Source organism: Poecilia mexicana, unplaced genomic scaffold, assembly GCF_051168715.1.
Source record: "Poecilia mexicana isolate PSO_F unplaced genomic scaffold, ASM5116871v1 scaffold_17, whole genome shotgun sequence".
NCBI classification, from domain to species: domain Eukaryota; kingdom Metazoa; phylum Chordata; class Actinopteri; order Cyprinodontiformes; family Poeciliidae; genus Poecilia; species Poecilia mexicana.
Window position 1 is genome coordinate 1749706 of NW_028263386.1, and position 17651 is coordinate 1767356.

A 17651-nucleotide genomic window follows, 5' to 3' on the forward strand; every position below is an offset into this window, starting at 1 on the left:
AACTTTACTAATCCCAGAGGAAAATTAAATTGTAGTTCATATTTTTACCTTTGAAGCGTTTTTGTCAAGGTTGATGGACGAAGTAAGAATCTCCTGTAGCAGTCTGTATCACGGTGGCTCTGAAGAAGCCTCTGACTGAAGATGTTAAAACACATTTTTAGATCACAGTCTGGGTGTGAGTGGAGCCCCCTAGTGGTCCGCCACTGCAATATTCTGCTAACTTATTGAATCTTTCAGTATTTAAAAACTTAAAACTTAATAATTTGATATTTTCATTAGTGTTTTAATATATAAATTGTTTTAGAGGTATTGGCTTCTTCCTGGTGAATGGTCAGTAGCACACATTTTATAATCGTAGGAAGCAGTAATAGGCACGCTTTAACTAATCCAGAGCTAATTTGGTTCTTTAGCACATTAGCAGTTCTGCTAACTTTGAAAATAATAGACTCTAAATCTCTAACTTACTTCTAGTTGGGTAAAGTTCAACGTCCATTTCAGTTTAGTTGACTGTTATTAAATGCTTATATTCATGCTCTTATTTTGAAGAGGATGAAGACTTGTTATGCTGTTTCCTCTCCTATTTTCTTCTTTTCCCAAAAGACTTTGTTTCAAATGAAGAAACATACAAACAATAGAGAAATGGAGGATAATTTGCTTATGCCACCATATCTATTTATGTGCTGTAATTCCTGTAAATAAATGAGACAGTTAGCATTTTGCATAAACACACTGATGTGTTATTTTTCCTTCTGCAGAGATATTTTATAAAATAGCCAAGGAAAGGAAGGCAGCTAATTTGGGTCAGCAATCTGGTCTCTTATTGTTTTCATATCTAACTGCTTCCTGAGGAGAATAAAATGACCAGATCATCTTGACTGAACGGTGGAAACTGACATTTAGAAACATTTATTTTAAACATTTATTTTCCATCCTCCTCACCGCCTTGACAACCACGTCAAGCCCCAGGTGCTAATTTATCGCTGAAAGCGGTGAAAACCTGTCACCTATCACCTCTGTTAGAAAACATCCAGTGGCGTAATGATCCTCAGATTGGAGATATTTCTGTGCGGCGGCGCATAAATAGGCCGAGTGACGGATGCCCAGCAGGTCCGTGGGCCGCCTGCCGGGCCTCAGGCGAGGCGGGGATCATTACCGCCTCGCTCAGGTTAAGCTGTGGATCCGCCCTCGTCTCCTCACCATTAGCCCTCCATCCAGCAGCAGCCGGCCCAGCGGCTGACTGGGTGTCTGGTACACAGTTTTTACAGTCAAACTGTCTTCAAATCCACCGATTTAACTGATCGTCATTAGTGAGACAAGTTCTGTAAAAGCAGGAATTCAGGCAGTTTGCTGCTCTAAAGGCTCATCTGTTTGCTAACATGATGCCAAGGTGCAAAGACATCAGCAATGGATGATCAATATGGGATGAAAGATTATTTCCAAACACCCAAAGTCCAAAAATTAGTCAGAAGTAGAAAAATCTTAGCAATAAACTCAAATACCCAAGAGCTCCATCTTAGACTCTACAGGCTCAGTTAGCAGGTTAAAGGTCATTAGACGGCAATTAGAAAACGAATAAGGTTGAAGGAGAAAGTCTGTATTTGACTCCTCCTAGGGGGCAGTGTTTTCATGGAGCAAAAATAATTTTAGGTTAGATTTTTTTAATCAAACATTTTTACTGCATCCAGTAAAAATGCATGAAGCTGGTAGGATTTTTCTCTTTTTGTGGGCTCTCATCATCACCCAGCTGGGTGAGGCTGCAGCTCAGCAGGCGTTGTCAGCGAGGCGGCGCTGCTGTCGGTGAACCTGTCAATAAAAGCTCCGACAAGCAGGCAGGGAGCAGCGAGCAGATAAAACAAACACCCCTCCCTCCTTCTGCACACCTCCTGTTGCACCGCCGGGGAGGAGGCATGAATTATTCACCGACACACACATGAACACACACACTGAAGGCGTGTGAAGGTGTGAGGAATCACTGGAGAATACTTTACAGAAGGAGAACAATGATGCTGCAGAATAAAAAACAACACAAAGGGAATTAGCAAATATTTGAAATTCAGACATAGTATGAAAAATAACAGTTAAGGGACAATTTTTGCATCAGACAAAACCATGAAAATTAAAGAACAGAATTGAGTGCTTTGATTGAATGAAAATTATTTGCAGTCAAATTTCAATCTTCTTTCATCTCCTTTCTGAATTTTACCATGCAGTGATTAGCAGAATAATAGCATATCATTTTATTACATATCCTTCCAATTAGTTATCGAAAATGTATTGGGGAGCATTCAAACATTTTTAAAATTTTTATTTCTAGTATGATATCAATATTAGATAACCTAAGAAACAGGGCAATGTTTTTTAATAGGGCACGTTTTTATTCATTTTCTTTTTTTAAGGGAAGTGATGAAAGACGTTATTTTCTTTAGCTCCTTATTGTTATTAAAGTGAAATTTTACTCTAAGTTAAAGGAGTGTAATTGCACACTCCTGCACGGCAGGCGGCGATGTGCAGCTTTAGTTTTTGCAACCCGTCAGTAAAATAAGAGAAGAAGAAAAAGGAAGACGGTTTAGCTTCTCCGCCGTGTCAAACCGGTGTCTTTAAACGATTCTATGAGTTTATTATTAGGAACACATATGTACTGTTTAGACTTTTAAACGTTATAAAAACAGAAATCTTGAATATATATGTTTAAAATTGGACCTAAAGATTAAAACAGGTAGTAGCTAACTGCTAGCAGCTAACATTAGCCACATCCACAGTTAGAGCTCTGTTGCCCTGGCAACGGACGAGAGGAGCATCAAGGAGGCCACGAACCGACTCCTCGAACCTCATTTAGCTGTTTTTACCATTATTATTTTTAAACGAAAGTCTCCGGATGGCTGAAGAGGGAAGAAGACGCGGAGAGGAAGAGGACCGGGGCCCCGGAGCGGCTCACCGGGGGTTTGTGATGATGGAGGACCTTCTGGAGAAGCTAAAGCTGCTCAACTACGAGGAGGAAGTTCTGGTGAAACACAACATGAAGAGCCTGACCAGGTGAGACGGACAGGTGAACAACAGCTGATTAAAGCAGCTTTCTGTTTATTTCAGGAGTAAATAAACAGATAAGAGGTGTAGATGAAACAAAATATGGATAACTAGAGACCATAATGACATTTAAATATTAATAAACATGAAGCAGGTCTGTTTTTAGGTTCATTAGAACATTAAAACATGGAGATGTTCTGATCCAGGAAATGATCCAGAATCTACCACTTTGGAAAACATTCTGATTTATGATCTCCTTGATTTATCACTGAAATATCGAGAGTTCCTGGGATTTTCTTTTGTTGCAAATTACTACATAATGTTAGGGTTTTATAATGTCAGAAAATATCTCTAGAAAAATTATTCCTATAATTTTTAGGCATAAATGAAGGCGGTTAACAAGCTGCTCACTAAATCAACATTTTCTCTCAAACATTTTATTTTTTATATATTTGTTTTCATTTTTACTTGGCCTGTTGCAATAACCAATAAATCTATTAATAACATGATAAATTAAGATGAACTCAATAACTCCCATTTGCATAATTTATTGTTTTTTTTCTTTTCTCTCTCTACCAAAAATTGGATGACAAAAGTCTTCGTCACTCTGTTTTGTTGTTTTTTTAGTATGTAAAATGCTATCAAATAAGATGCATTATTATATTATAAATTATTCAATATTGCAAATATTAAATAATGCGAAATTAATTTAGAAATTTTTGCATAAATTTACTCCTCTGTGTCTACATAATTTTCTTTTTTTTCTGTGATCTACATTAACCCTGAATTTAAAAAGACTAAGGAAACTGTGTGAAGAAGTTCTGGTTCTGGACTGAATTTGTAAATGATTGTTATCATGGTATTAATGTGAATCTCCAGGCTCTGTTTCGGTTTCCTTCGGTTCTAATCGTGTTCGGTCCGCCCTGCCAGGCATTACTTCGTCTCCAGTCCGTACCTGGCATCCAACCCCGGCGAGCAGTTCTACATGTTCACCATCATCGCTGCCTGGCTCATCAACGTGGCGGGGCGCCGGTTCACCGAGCCGCAGGAGTACGACGAGCCCAACGCCACCGTGTCCAACATCCTGGCCGAACTCAGAGCCTTCGTAAGTCCAGCAGATTTAAACGATGGGTTTGGAAAAGGATCGGTCCGGGTTTGTTTTGTTGGAGATTCGAAGACGTTTTGGACTCTGTGTCCTTCAGGGTGTGAAGGTGGACTTCCCTCCCTCCAAGCTGAAGTCGGGCTCCGGTGAGTTCGTCTGCTTCGTGTTGGACCGTCTGGCTGAGGAGGCGCTGAAGAACAGAGGCTTCACCTTCAGACGGTACCGACCGGTCCTGAAATCCACCAAACCTTGGACCCGACAGGATGTGGGAGGGTTTCATTTCCTGTTTCTGTTTCAGGCCAAACTACCCTGCAGAAAACACAGAGGAAGAGTCGGTGATGGACGACGACGCGGAGCTGACGCTCAGCAAGGTGGAGGAGGAGATGATTGTAGGTCTATTCACCAAATGGTTCTGATGAACCAGAACCCAGGACTGCTGCAGGTTCTGTCAGGACGGTCCGGCGGGTCTGACTGTGTCTCTGACCTCAGGAGGAAGCCGACGATGAGGAGGAGAACGTGATGGACCTGGAGGCGCTGAAGCTGCGCAACGCTCACGCTGTGAGGCCAGAGAAGAAGAAGAGGAGTTTCCTGTCAGTCTGAACCCGACTTCCTCCCTCTGATCCGGTTCTGTGTTCTGGCAGGAAGCAGAACCGAGCTCCAAGCCGGACGACATCCTGGAGTCCACGGTGGACGCCGCGGAGTGGAGGCTGGAGGTGGAGCGGGTTCTGCCGCAGCTCAAGGTCACCATCAGGACCGACCACAAGGTCAGAACCCACCTGAACTCACCTGGGCCGCAGCGGACCCGTTCGGTTCTGATGCTGGTTCTGACTCTGCTCCGCTTCTCCAGGACTGGAGGATCCATCTGGACCAGATGCATCAGCACCGAGACGGGATCAAGACTTCACTCAAAGACACCAAGGTGGGTTGATCCGAACGGACCCAGCAGGTTCTGGACGGACTCACCTGGTTCTGGACGGTCCGTTCTGGTCGGACTCACCCCGCCGTGTTCTGTCCTGTGTGTCTGCAGAGCTACCTGGACAAGCTGCAGGAGGACATCGGGAAAACTCTGGAGAAGGTGAGCAGCAGAGAGAAGTACATCAACAACCAGCTGGAGCCGCTGATCCAGGAGTACCGCAACGCTCAGGCCCGGCTCAGCGAGGTGAGACCCGCTGACCCACAAACACAAACCAGAACCCGCCAACGGTACCGGGAGCTGATCGGACTGTCCTCCATCAGGCGAAGGAACGCTACAGGCAGGCGAGTGTAGGAGTGATGGCGAGGACCAGAGTACTGGCTGAGGTCAGTGAACACACCATCATCAGTCAGTGAACACATCATCAGTCAGTGAACACACCACCATCAGTCAGTGAACACATCATCAGTCAGTGAACACACCATCAGTCAGTGAACACACCACCATCAGTCAGTGAACACATCACCATCAGTCAGTGAACACACCACCATCAGTCAGTGAACACACCACCATCAGTCAGTGAACACACCACCATCAGTCAGTGAACACACCACCATCAGTCAGTGAACACATCATCAGTCAGTGAACACACCATCAGTCAGTGAACACACCACCATCAGTCAGTGAACACACCATCAGTCAGTGAACACACCACCATCAGTCAGTGAACACATCATCAGTCAGTGAACACATCATCAGTCAGTGAACACACCATCAGTCAGTGAACACACCACCATCAGTCAGTGAACACATCATCAGTCAGTGAACACACCATCAGTCAGTGAACACACCACCATCAGTCAGTGAACACATCATCAGTCAGTGAACACATCACCATCAGTCAGTGAACACACCACCATGTTTTATCTGTTTCAGATCAGTGAGGAGCTGGACAAGGTGAAGCAGGAGATGGAGGACAAAGGCAGCAGCATGTCTGATGGAGGTGAGGCTCAATCAGCCGTTTCCCTCCCCAACATGTCCGACCCGTTTCCTTCCTGTGTCTCTGTGTCTCCGTCTGGTCTGCAGCTCCGGTGGTGAAGATCAAGCAGAGCCTCACCAAGCTGAAGCAGGAAGTGGTGCAGATGGATGTGAGGATCGGCGTGGTGGAGCACACGCTGCTGCAGGCCAAGCTCAAGGAGAAGTCCAACATGACCCGGGACATGCACGCCACCAACATCCCTGATTCCGCCGCCGGAACCTTCACCTAGAACCGCCGAGGTTCTGCTCCTCGCAGCGGCGCCGGGAGTCTGTCTGTCCCAGCAGCCCATCTGTTAAATACGTGTTTTATTGCATAAATACAGATATTTATTGAATTGCTTTATATATTTGATACTGTTCTTGTTTAAATAAACTGAAACATCTTTTTCTAAATGACCAATCTAGTTATTACACACTTTGTCCACTAGATGTCACCGTTGCTGCTTCCAAATCAACGTTTCAACCGGATAAAAGCTGAAAACAGGAATAAGAAAATTTCCTCAATATTTCAGCCAGTATGAAAAGTCAACCAATACTCCTTAAAACCCCTCAGTTACTGCCACAAGAGGATGCTGACTCCTTCAAAATAAAACACCTGCTTCACCAATGTAAGATCACTTCCTGAAATAGTCGTAGTGGGAGATTTTAAAGCAGTAATAAACATTTTTATTAGAAATACATTATGTAAAATAAAGTCTACAAAAAATATGTTTTAAATAAGCCCAAACATTTGAAAATTTGTATGTAATGAGAGTTTGAGATCGAGCAGTTTATAAGTAGAAATATATATTTTTGTCTCAGTGGGAAACCTGATTTAAATATAAATATAAGCATGCAGACTCAAACTGCAATAAGAAAACAGGAAAATAAGAGAAAGAGGCTGGACAATAGGAGCAAATTTGCAACATAAGAAAATAAGTAATTTATTAAAACTTTTTTAAGGACAAAAGCCTTATTCATTAAAAAAATTATCTATGCTTTTACTCTGAAGGTTCTGACCGGAAGCTGGGTTTGTTTTTCAATCGTGACAACATCTGCTGTTTCCGGTGAGGCGAGGCAGCGACAGCCAGTCAGACAGACTTCTGCTCGGTTTGATAAAACCGAAACCCTGTTAAACATCATAAAAACCAAAGAAAACAACAGAGCAGACGAAGGGAGGAAGTTTTTACGGAAGGAAGAGGATTTATTTAAACTTCCGGTGAGGAACCGAGAGGAAAAACAAACTGGTGAGTTCAGCAGGGTCCCGTTATTTTCTCTTTTGTCTCGATCTGAGCAGCAAATTCAGCAAAAATACTGAAAATAATCATGAAAACAATTAAAACACATTTAAATAAGTACTCTTTAATTTTTATTCAACAGAAACTGCCTTCAGTAACTTTAATTACTTTAAATATATTTTCACAATTATTGATTAAATAGCAGCCTGTTCTTCACCTTTATTTACAAAAACACCCAATATATATTTTTCCATTGTATTTCCGAAAGGGACATTCTTTTAAACTATATTTGCAAAATAAATACCAAAAAGATTTTATCATAGAAATACTGACAGATGTAGAAAGCAGAAAAGCATCTTAATTTCATCAGATTGTTTAAAAAAATCAACAAAGTGGAAATAAATAATTAAAGATTCGTTAATTTACCAGTAAACACATTAACTGGTCAGCCTCCAGAGTTCAGATGGACCCCGGTTCTGGTGGGAACTGGAATGGTTCGGTCCAGCTCTGGGTTTCCTGCTACGCGTTTTCCTCCAGCATCAGCAGCTCCCAGCCTGATGCTGCTGCTGCAAGGCATGCTGGGAAGCTGCGATGGGAACAGTCCAAGGTGAAGCACACAGAGGGGAAAAGAGCTGAACATTAGAAACTACAGAAAATAAATCTGCAGAAAATCAGAGTCTCTGCAGAGTTTAGACTGAATTTGGATCAAATGTTCATGTTTGACTCCTGAATGATGAAGAGTTTAATCCTGATGCAGGTTTGAACTCCTGGCTGTTCTGCTGCTTTGACTCGGTTCTGTTTGCTTTACCAGTCCAAACACAGAGCAGAGGTCAGAGCTGCTCTGAAAACAGGAAGCAGGATTCGGTTGGTGAGGAAGTTTAGCGTTTCACAAGGAAGATGAGAAATAATCATTCAGGGATTTTCCCTCCTGGCTTTTAATAATCAGATGTTATTAAGGCCACAGGAGACAGAAAAAACTCTGAAATTTTGAGAACAATCTCAGATATTTTCTAGAAAAAAATCCAAGAAATTTCTTAGCTTCAAAAATTATATAAAAAAATAAAAAATGAGGTGTTGAAATTGATTTTTTTGCCAGAAATTTAGTCCTCCTTGTTTTTTCTGTCTATAAAGGCCCTGATACGCCGTTATTCATCCTGCAGTAGCTTTAAAATGATCACATGAATATTCCATATGTCCTGAATGACATGTTTTTACATTGCACTGGTTTGTTGCTAATTTCTGAGGTATTTAAGCAGGATTCTCAAGGTTCCTTCCCTGTCTGGGAAATCCTGGAAAAGTTTTGAATTTGATTTAGTCAGTAAAAATCTTTCTGTTTCTAGACTTTACTCCCTACATCTGGTTTCTGAATGACAGATTATGTGAATAATAAAGATGTTCCCCAAATAATATTTAGTCTTTTTTCTGTTATAATTTAAAACAGAAATAATGAACACAACAAGCTTTAAACTTAATAAAAACATGGATGATGGAGAACATCTAATCATTATGAAGCAGATTATTAATCAGATCTTTTTCTCTTTTGTCGACAGTTTGGCGTTTTCATATTTCCAGCATCATATTAATGCTGACTTCACACTTTAGCCCGTTTCAGCTGATTGTTTTCATAATCAGGATCCTAACATGAGCATCCAGACAGCCGGATACGTTTTAGAGGTTTTCCCATCAGCGTGTTTAGTTTTTGGTTCAGTTGATCCTCACTGAGGTCCGGATCGCTCTGCAGATATTCACCTTAATTAAACCAAATGAGGTTTTAAAAAGAAGAATGTGTGTTTTAGCAGCTTCCTTCCAGAACCTCTTTGTTCTCGGCCTGTTTTATCTCGTCACTCAGTCGTTCCTTTATCTTTTTTGGTCCGTTAGTTTTCCGGCTCGGTTTGGGCCGATTATCTGAAGACCCTGAATTTTTCTGTTTTTGTTGCCATGTTTTCACGTCTGAAATACGTCCGAATATTATATTTAAAAACCTTCTCAAACCAGTTTGCTGTGACATCACCTTTAACGAAACAACTTCCTGTCCAGGTTGAATTAAATCCAGAGTTGAAATGATTTCTGTTGCTTCGGTTCAGGTCAGAACGGATCAGAACCACCAGAAACCCAGACTAGATAAAGACGCTGAGGATAAAATCTGGGTTTAGGACTGGAGATTACCAACCAGATCCTCTTACAGTGAAAAATACGAGACACTGCCAAGATATTTATGTTATAAAAATCAGGACTTTTTCATTATTTTTTATTTCATGATATTCAGAACCACGTCTGTCCAGTGACTCTGACTTTAAGAAAACTTTAAACTTTAAACTGGACTGAATGCAGCAGGCCTTGTTCTAAACTATATATATATATATATATATATATATATATATATAGATAGATGAAGAAACATTTCAAAGTAAAAATTAATTTCAAAATGTAATGGTTTTATTTTAATCCTCATGTTGTCCTCGGGTCATTTTGGAGGTTCGGTCCAGACGACCTCTCTCAGCCGGAGGTTCGGTCTTTGAGGACCTCAGGGCGTCTCTAACTTTGTTGAAGTCAGAAACGAGTTTCTGAGTTTTGTGCTCGGCTGATAAACGGTTAACAGGAAACATGAGCTCAGAGTCTCAGCCTCCTTCTGTCTCTGCTTGTTTTTCTGCAGCTTCGCCGCTGCAGGATGTGACAGAACCGCAGCAGATAAACTTCTTCCTTCTCAGCCTGAAGGTAAAAATAAACTTTTTAAAAATAAGCAGCGGTTTAAAAAGCTGGCTTGGAGTAGATTCTGCTAATCCCTGCAGCTCTTAGACTGATCAGATCTGCACAGATTAGCTCATCTGTCTGAGAGGGGAGAAACTTAACGGGAGGAAACTGAAGCAACTCACTCCAGATCTGGGCTTTATTCATTACCAATAAACTGCCATCATTTCTGCAGAAAATCCATTAATCTGAGCCTGAATGTTCACCTGTTCAAACTGAATCTGAAGATTTTCTGGCCAAGTTTGATCGGTTCTGCTCTCTCTCACCGCTGGGCGTCGGGTTTCTGCTGTTTCACAGATCAACAGACGAGACGCAGGACAAACATGGCTCTGTTCTTCTCTGGAGCCGTCACCAGTACGTCACACACACACACACACACACACACACACACACACACCCAACCTCTCTCATTGTTGAAAACAGACGGCTGGCTCAGGCATGTTGGTGGGTTAAATTCAAGCCCAGCCTCCATTACCTGAGGTGCTGCCACCACCGTGCTTTACAGTGAGAGTTTTATTTGTAATTAACATTTTAATTCTGCTAAAATCCCTAAAATCCACCATTTATTGCAGACAGAAGAAAATAAAATGAGTGAAATCTGTTGTGAATCCCATAATCCTTCCTCCATTGTGGTAAATTGGTAGAAAATGAACCTTTGGCAGAATTTGTAGCTGATTAAAGATGGAGGGATATAAATCATCTGAAAACTGTCTGAATGTGATCACAGAAACTGACAGATTTTCACTCAGATGTATCTATATGGAGTTATTATTCTTCTGAAGAGAGAAAATGGATCTAAATCTGCCTGTGAATGAAGCTCCTTAACCTGGTTTGATCTGATTCTGCTGGTCGTTTCTATAGGAATGTTTTTCTTCCCACCGTCGCCAGGTGCTTAACCAGAGCAGGCGGCTCAGAGTTGGTGCTAAATTAACTGTCAGTGGCTCTGCTGTGAGGAAATGCTCAGAGTTTAAACCTGGACTCTGTGTCTCTGAGGAATGTTCAGCTGATAAAAACTCGTCTTTATTTAGAAACCTGCCGGTTCCTGAACATAACCGAACCTCTTCTGTTGTTCAGGTTCCCCGATAAAACGGCGTCTGCGTGGGAATCACTCCTGCCACAGGTAAACCAGGTTCCTAAAAACACTCCTGACTTTATCTGGACGATAAACGTCCCTGGAGTTACTGAGAGTTACTGAGTTGTTTTGGGACCATTTTCTAGTTATATAATGCAAGAACACATTTACAACTTTAAGTTCTAACAAACATTTAGGACCAGAACTGGAAACATCCTAAATAAACAAAGCAACAAATAAAATAAATTATAAAGTCTCTGTAAACCAACGAGTTGAGCCCAAATCATCAGACTGAAACTTTTACCATCCAGTTTTTGTTTGAAAGAGGGAAAAACAATAAATCTGTGCTTGTTGGGACAGACCAGTGAATATTTAAACGTTGGCAGTCAAACAACTTTCTGAGCCCAGAAGGAAAACGGATGTCAAAGTGTTTAATCAAACTGAAACATGAAGAATAAAAATCAGACTTTATATTTAATACATCAAATTAAACTCCAGACGTTTCGTCCCCCTGCAGCCCGGACGTGTCCCTTCTGTCCCCCGACTCGTCGTACGTCTGCTACCCGTCTGCGGACGCCGGCGCCCCCTGCTGCTGCCGCCGCTCGCCGCGCCTCCTCACCAACGGTTACTATGACGTCACAGAGGACAGCTTCTGCCTGGACGAGGACGGAAACGTGTCTCTGACCGACTGCAGGACCAGCGTGTCCTACAAGGAGAACCTGGTCAGGTGAGGTGTGACATCATCACACAGGTGAGAACAGGTGGGCTGGTTCCTGCCCTGCAGCAGCCAATCACAGCGCGGCTCTCCGCCTCGTCAGGCGGGTTTAACTCAGCTGTAAATTCTTCCTCAGTGACTTCAGCGGCGCCGCGGTGATGTCACCGATGGCTGTTGCTAGGAGACCGTCAGTGTTATGGGATGTTTGTGGTTCTGTTTCAGAGCTGATTAAAAGCTGCAGCAGGTCTCAGTTCAGAGCACTGCCCCCTGCTGGCGGGTTTAGACTTCTGCTGCTGAGTCGGTTGGTTTTGTGAAACTCGTTTTGTTTCGTGTTTCTTTCATTTCAGATAATTTCAAATGTTTTTGTTTTGTTACTTTTATCCTTTTTTATTTTCTGTTACTTTAAAGATATTTTGATGTCACTCTGAACCATATTTGGGTTTTTATTGAAGATACACATCTGTAACATTATTCAGTAAATTCTTGCTAACTGCTAAACTGAAAACCATTTAGTTTTTAATCTGTGTGAATTTCTCATAAATTTAAAGTTGATTTGTGTTTTTTTACCCATCTCATCCTGTTTGAACCTTTTTCTTCTTCTCTTTGATTTTTGCTGCTAACCTGGGCACATTTTTAGTCTCTTTAGTTATTTTTGGTGACTTTTAGTCATTTTGCATCATTTTTAATATTTTTTCCAGTTTATTAAGTGGTTTTGATGCCCAGCGGTCATTTTAACCTCTCTGGTGTTTCTAGATAAGTTGATCTAGATAAGTTGTTCTAGATAAGTTGTTCTAGATAAGTTGATCTAGATAAGTAGATCTAGATAAGTTGTTGTAGATAAGTTGTTGTAGATAAGTTGATCTAGATAAGTAGATCTAGATAAGTTGTTGTAGATAAGTTGATCTAGATAAGTTGTTCTAGATAAGTTGTTCTAGATAAGTTGATCTAGATAAGTAGATCTAGATAAGTTGTTGTAGATAAGTTGTTGTAGATAAGTTGATCTAGATAAGTAGATCTAGATAAGTTGTTGTAGATAAGTTGATCTAGATAAGTTGTTGTAGATAAGTTGATCTAGATAAGTTGTTGTAGATAAGTTGTTGTAGATAAGTTGATCTAGATAAGTAGATCTAGATAAGTTGTTGTAGATAAGTTGATCTAGATAAGTTGTTGTAGATAAGTTGATCTAGATAAGTAGATCTAGATAAGTTGTTTGTTGAGGATTCCTGCATCAAGACGTTCTTTTTATTTGCCACCTTGTGGCCACTTTATCATCCTGTTCATCATTTTTGAAAGTTTTTTGTCTCCTGCTGCAGCTTTTTTTCATCCTTTTGGAGGATTTCTCTCTCAGCTTTTTGGAAAACTCTGGGATTTAGGAATTTTCCAGGTCTGGAAAACTGTTGGCATTAATCAGTTGTGTCCTTCGATCTGGTTATAGATGTGTAGAAACTCCTCTGTTGGATCATTTTCCTGACAGCTGTTGACCTCCAGGCGTTGCCTAGCAACAGAGCGGTGACCTCGGCGTCTCTTTGCGTCCTCAGAGTTTTCCGGCGCAGGCGGAAACCTCGCAGCGCTCTGGTTTCCCTGCTGAGCGGCGTTTCAGAGAGCTGCCAGTCATGGCTGGACCAGAAGGTGTTCAGAGGCATGCTGGGAACCGGCCTCAGACAGAACCCGGACCTGGACCTGGACCTGGACCTGGACCTGGACTGGCCCCGGGTCGGCCAGCAGGGGGCGTCTCCGTGTCGATTGGACGAGTCTCTGTGGGCGGGGCTAAACGCCGATCTGGACGACGGACGAAGCTTCACCTACGGTGAGTCTGCAGAACGGCTCGGTCCAACGCTGCCATGATGAGCCGCTGAGGTCACATGACTCTACTTCCTGGTCCAGATCCCACCGAAGCCCCGCCTCCTCCAGGCAAAGAAGCCCCGCCTCCTCCTGAAGAATTAGCCCCGCCTCCTGGGAAGCTGCTGATCCAGGAGGAGATCTGCTCTGAGATCAGTCAGGCCACGCAGCGCTTCACCCAATCGCTGAGCGGCCTCTCTGAAGTCCCGCCCCCTCCGGCCTTCTACAGCTGCTGCCAGGCGCCACCAGAACCTCCAGGTGAGCCGGGAACACCTGGACCGCATGTGTGACCCGAACCGTCTGGTTCTGACTCTCTGAGACGCTCAGGTTCATGAAACTTCGCTTTTATTTCAGGGCTGACGATGAAGGCTCTCCTCATCCTCATCTTCAGCATCTTCATCATTAGCGTTCTCTACTCAGGGTGAGACTGTGAACCAGTTAGACCAGCTGAACCAGTAGAACCAGCTGAACCAGTAGAACCAGCTGAACCAGTAGAACCAGCTGAACCAGTAGAACCAGCTGAACCAGTTTGTTTTATTATTCATCATGATGATGATGATGATGTTATGTTATGATGATATTCCAGATGATGAAGATGTTTCTTCCTTCCTGCAGCTCCTGCTGGTGGAGCGCCATGGTAACGGCCGCCATGTTGGCGACGATCTCAGCCGTGATGTGTGAGTATGACTGGGCTGCTGCGGTTCTGAGATCCGGGTTCGAGTTCTGGTCCTGGTTCTGCTCCGGGTCCAGTTCACAGAACAGATTCAATGTTTTTACATCGTTTTCCAAACTCCCATTAAAAATAGATTCAGAAACATAAAATTAATATTAACATCATGTAAAATAAGATTTTTACATTTAATTTAAGAAAATGTATTAAATATTTAATATTATAATCAAAGTAAAAATTACAATAAACATTGAAAATAAGTAAAAATAAATATATCAAAAATAATTAAAAAATTTAATGACAATATGAGATTTAATATAGAATACAAAAAACTAACATTTTTAAAAGTTTAAATAATGTGGATTAAAATTTAAACAAAATAAAATGTTTTCAAATAATAGAAAAGCAAATTAATAGTAAATAAATACAAACATGAACAAATTAAGTCAAATAAAATTAAATAAAAATCTAAATATTATATAAATGTAATTTTAAAAAAAGTAAAACTATAAACATTAAGAATAATTAGAGTTTATTGTTTAGAATGAGATTTTTTTTTAATGATGCATTTATTTGATTTTCTGAGTAATAATTAATTTTTGGAAAACAAAACAAAATAAAACTTAATTTTTTAAATTCTCTTAGATGCAGAATAAGGAATAGACTAATGAATTTACAGTAAATAAGAGAGGCTTTAATGCTTCTTATTGTTAAATGAAATGTTTTATTTTATTTCAGTCGTGACAAAGTCGGGTCCGATGGGCGAGTGGAGGAGAGCGAAGACGGAGGTGAGTCCGAAACGATCTGAGCGGATCGTCGGTGAGCTGCAGAGAAAACGACTAACATTCAATTTCTGTCCCTCAGGACATCACATCCAGGAACGAGTAGGAACAGAACCGGAACCGGAACTGGAACCAGAACTTCTGACAGGATTCTGTAGAAACCTTCCTGCTAGTTTTTCCCTCAGTGTTTGAATTCAGCTGGACGAAAAGGTGAAACTGGTTCTGAGCTCTGGAGGCTTTTAAAGCAAACCAGGTTTGAATTCACAGAAAGAGAAAAAGTCATGGATGAGTCATCCGCCTCAGGAATCAATAATCAATCAATGATCTGATTTTTACCAGCAGATAAAGAGTAAAAACTGCTGCTGGTTTTAAAATGGCTGAAGGAGCTCAGAGTCACAGTGAGAACCGTTCGGTTAGCTTAGCATCGCAGGGAGCTGCAAAGCTTCACATCATGTTTAAAATATGCAGAAAAAATCTTCAACTGGGAGAAAAAGAGACTAAAAGTTTTTAATCAAGTTCAGGTGTTTATTTCTAAATGCACAAAAATCACCTGGAATCCTGCAGAAGATTTAATATTTCATTTACAGACGAGGAGTGATGATTTATTACCATTTATTTATCAAACAGATAAATAAATAAACCACAGCGCATGAGAGCAATAATAATAAAGTATTCTGTTATCGTAAAGTAAAATCCAGGAAACTTAAAATCCTGAAAAATATAAATATTAAAAAAGACTTGCTACAAAATTCTCAGAGCTTAAATTCCAGATGAATCTGTTTGGTTCAGAAATTACATTTAAAACTGAGGTCAGGTCCTCACTGCTTGGCAAGGCTTTTATTTTGAAAGGATTCATCTCTCTGTATGGAGCCCCTGCAGTGCTTTTAATTTATCATCTCTGAGTTAAAAAAGATGCAAATTAATAAATAAAATTGAGCACATGATAAGCTATAAGTGAGAACAAGGCATTTTAAAAATAAATATTAAAACTAACATAAATCAATTAAAATTCAGTCACATCATAAAGCATAAAAATCTGATAAATGAACAGATTTGCTCCATAAATTATTATTGCTTTAAATATGATATAATTTAGTGCAAAATTCAAGTTTGATAAAGAAAACGATTCTAATTAAATTATGATATATTTAATCCTTTTTTGTGACGTTTCCCCCTTTTGCACAAACTTTTATTTTGAAAAGCATCTTTTTATATGGAGGTCCAGACGTTTTTTTTTTTTGTTGTTTTTATTTTTGCGTTAATATATTTTATCCTGTTCAGACAGGTTAATATGAATAAAAACTTGATGTTTATGAAATGTTTAGAAATTAAAAAATTGAATAAAAGTTTAATTCTTATTATTAATAAGTAGGACGTAATAAATCCTTTAAAAAAATAATCCAAGCTGCTCCAAAGTTCAGCTGTAAAAGAGCGAGAAAAAGGATTTCAGAAGATAATTTTAAGAAAAAATAATGTTATTTACTTCTCATGTATATTTATTCCCATGTGAAAGTTTTCACTTTGTCACAATTTTTTATTTTGAAAGGGACTTGCCTCTGTATGGAGCCCTTGAAGTGCTTTTATTTTTTAATCCACTCAAACTAAAAACAGTCTCACACTTCAGCGGCTCCATGTTGATGATATTATTGTGAGGAATCGCAGAGACCAAGTAATGTAACCTGTACTGTAAGACTTTCTGAACATTCATCAGAAATCCAGAGCTGAGCTTCGGTTTCAGGCTAAAGCAGAGCCGACGCTCTGCAGGGAACCGTCTGGAAGGTCGTGATGCGTTCAGGGCTTGCAAAATTAAAAATCTTCCCACAGCAATCCTTCTAATCGTGCTGTGGTCCGAAGAGCCGACGGAAACGTTTTTATCAAAGTGCCAAATTTTTTATCCAGAAACAAAACGATGATATTTTTGATACGACAGCGCTCTGCTTTACTTTGTTCTGGAAGCTTCCTGTTTATTACTGATAAACATGTTGTCCTTCAGCTCTTTTTGCTGTGTTTTTATTAGAGAGACCAAAACTCTGCTGCCCTCTGCTGGTTGGAACCTGTCAGTGCAGCTTAGGAACTTGTGTGGTTTTTAAAAATCACGTTTAAGTGAAATTTGTGGAAGTTTTTTTTACTTTCTTAGCTTTAGATCTGTGTGAAGCACTTAACCTCACACTCCTCATGTCCTACTGTTTGTATTTTTGATTGAATGCACTTGGAAATGTGACGCTGTGCTTGTGATAGCACTTGTTTTTAGAAACAGTCTGGCAGCTCAGCAGGAGTTAAATATTAAATGTGAAACAAAAGAAAAATGTGGAGTTTAAATTAAATTTGTCTGAATCTGAAAAGATTTCCCATAAAAAGAGATTTTTAGGGATCAACTCGCACATTTCAGGGGCGTCTTTGGATATTTGACCACTTGGTGGCGCTGTGACATTAGATTTAATTTCCCGTCTCCTGCCTGTTGTCAGACTGTTTTATTTGAAGTGACTGTTCATTATGAAGCTATTAAACCACGTTAAAGACAATCTGTGGTT

At 40.5% G+C, this 17651-nt stretch overlaps 2 protein-coding genes across 2 annotated transcripts; both read left to right on the forward strand.

Annotated features, from left to right (window-relative positions):
- Nucleotides 1–2351: 2351 nt before the first annotated feature.
- Nucleotides 2352–6470, forward strand: ift57 (intraflagellar transport 57 homolog (Chlamydomonas)). Its single transcript, XM_088015031.1, has 11 exons — nt 2352–3033; nt 3955–4129; nt 4227–4345; nt 4425–4515; nt 4616–4684; nt 4768–4890; nt 4974–5045; nt 5154–5285; nt 5363–5425; nt 5976–6042; nt 6126–6470. Exons 1-11 carry the CDS (start codon nt 2876–2878, stop codon nt 6305–6307), a joined length of 1251 nt encoding a protein of 416 aa, XP_087871157.1. The 5' UTR covers nt 2352–2875; the 3' UTR covers nt 6308–6470.
- A 614-nt stretch (nt 6471–7084) lies between these two features.
- On the forward strand, nt 7085–17642 carry tmem71 (transmembrane protein 71). Its single transcript, XM_014999125.2, has 11 exons — nt 7085–7303; nt 9948–10009; nt 10340–10396; nt 11117–11162; nt 11632–11841; nt 13368–13636; nt 13714–13926; nt 14023–14089; nt 14284–14345; nt 15077–15126; nt 15203–17642. Exons 3-11 carry the CDS (start codon nt 10366–10368, stop codon nt 15224–15226), a joined length of 972 nt encoding a protein of 323 aa, XP_014854611.2. The 5' UTR covers nt 7085–7303; nt 9948–10009; nt 10340–10365; the 3' UTR covers nt 15227–17642.
- The last annotated feature ends 9 nt before the right edge of the window (nt 17643–17651 follow it).

Bases quoted from the DNA above. Each gene is read 5' to 3' on its own strand.
- ift57 (XM_088015031.1), top strand. From the start codon at position 2,876: ATGGCTGAAGAGGGAAGAAGACGCGGAGAGGAAGAGGACCGGGGCCCC. The intron at 4,685-4,767 runs GTGAGGCCAGAG...GTGTTCTGGCAG, and splicing joins AGCTGCGCAACGCTCACGCT to GAAGCAGAACCGAGCTCCAA. The intron at 5,426-5,975 runs GTCAGTGAACAC...TATCTGTTTCAG, and splicing joins GGACCAGAGTACTGGCTGAG to ATCAGTGAGGAGCTGGACAA.
- tmem71 (XM_014999125.2), top strand. From the start codon at position 10,366: ATGGCTCTGTTCTTCTCTGGAGCCGTCACCA. The intron at 11,842-13,367 runs GTGAGGTGTGAC...TTGCGTCCTCAG, and splicing joins TACAAGGAGAACCTGGTCAG to AGTTTTCCGGCGCAGGCGGA. The intron at 13,637-13,713 runs GTGAGTCTGCAG...TTCCTGGTCCAG, and splicing joins CGGACGAAGCTTCACCTACG to ATCCCACCGAAGCCCCGCCT.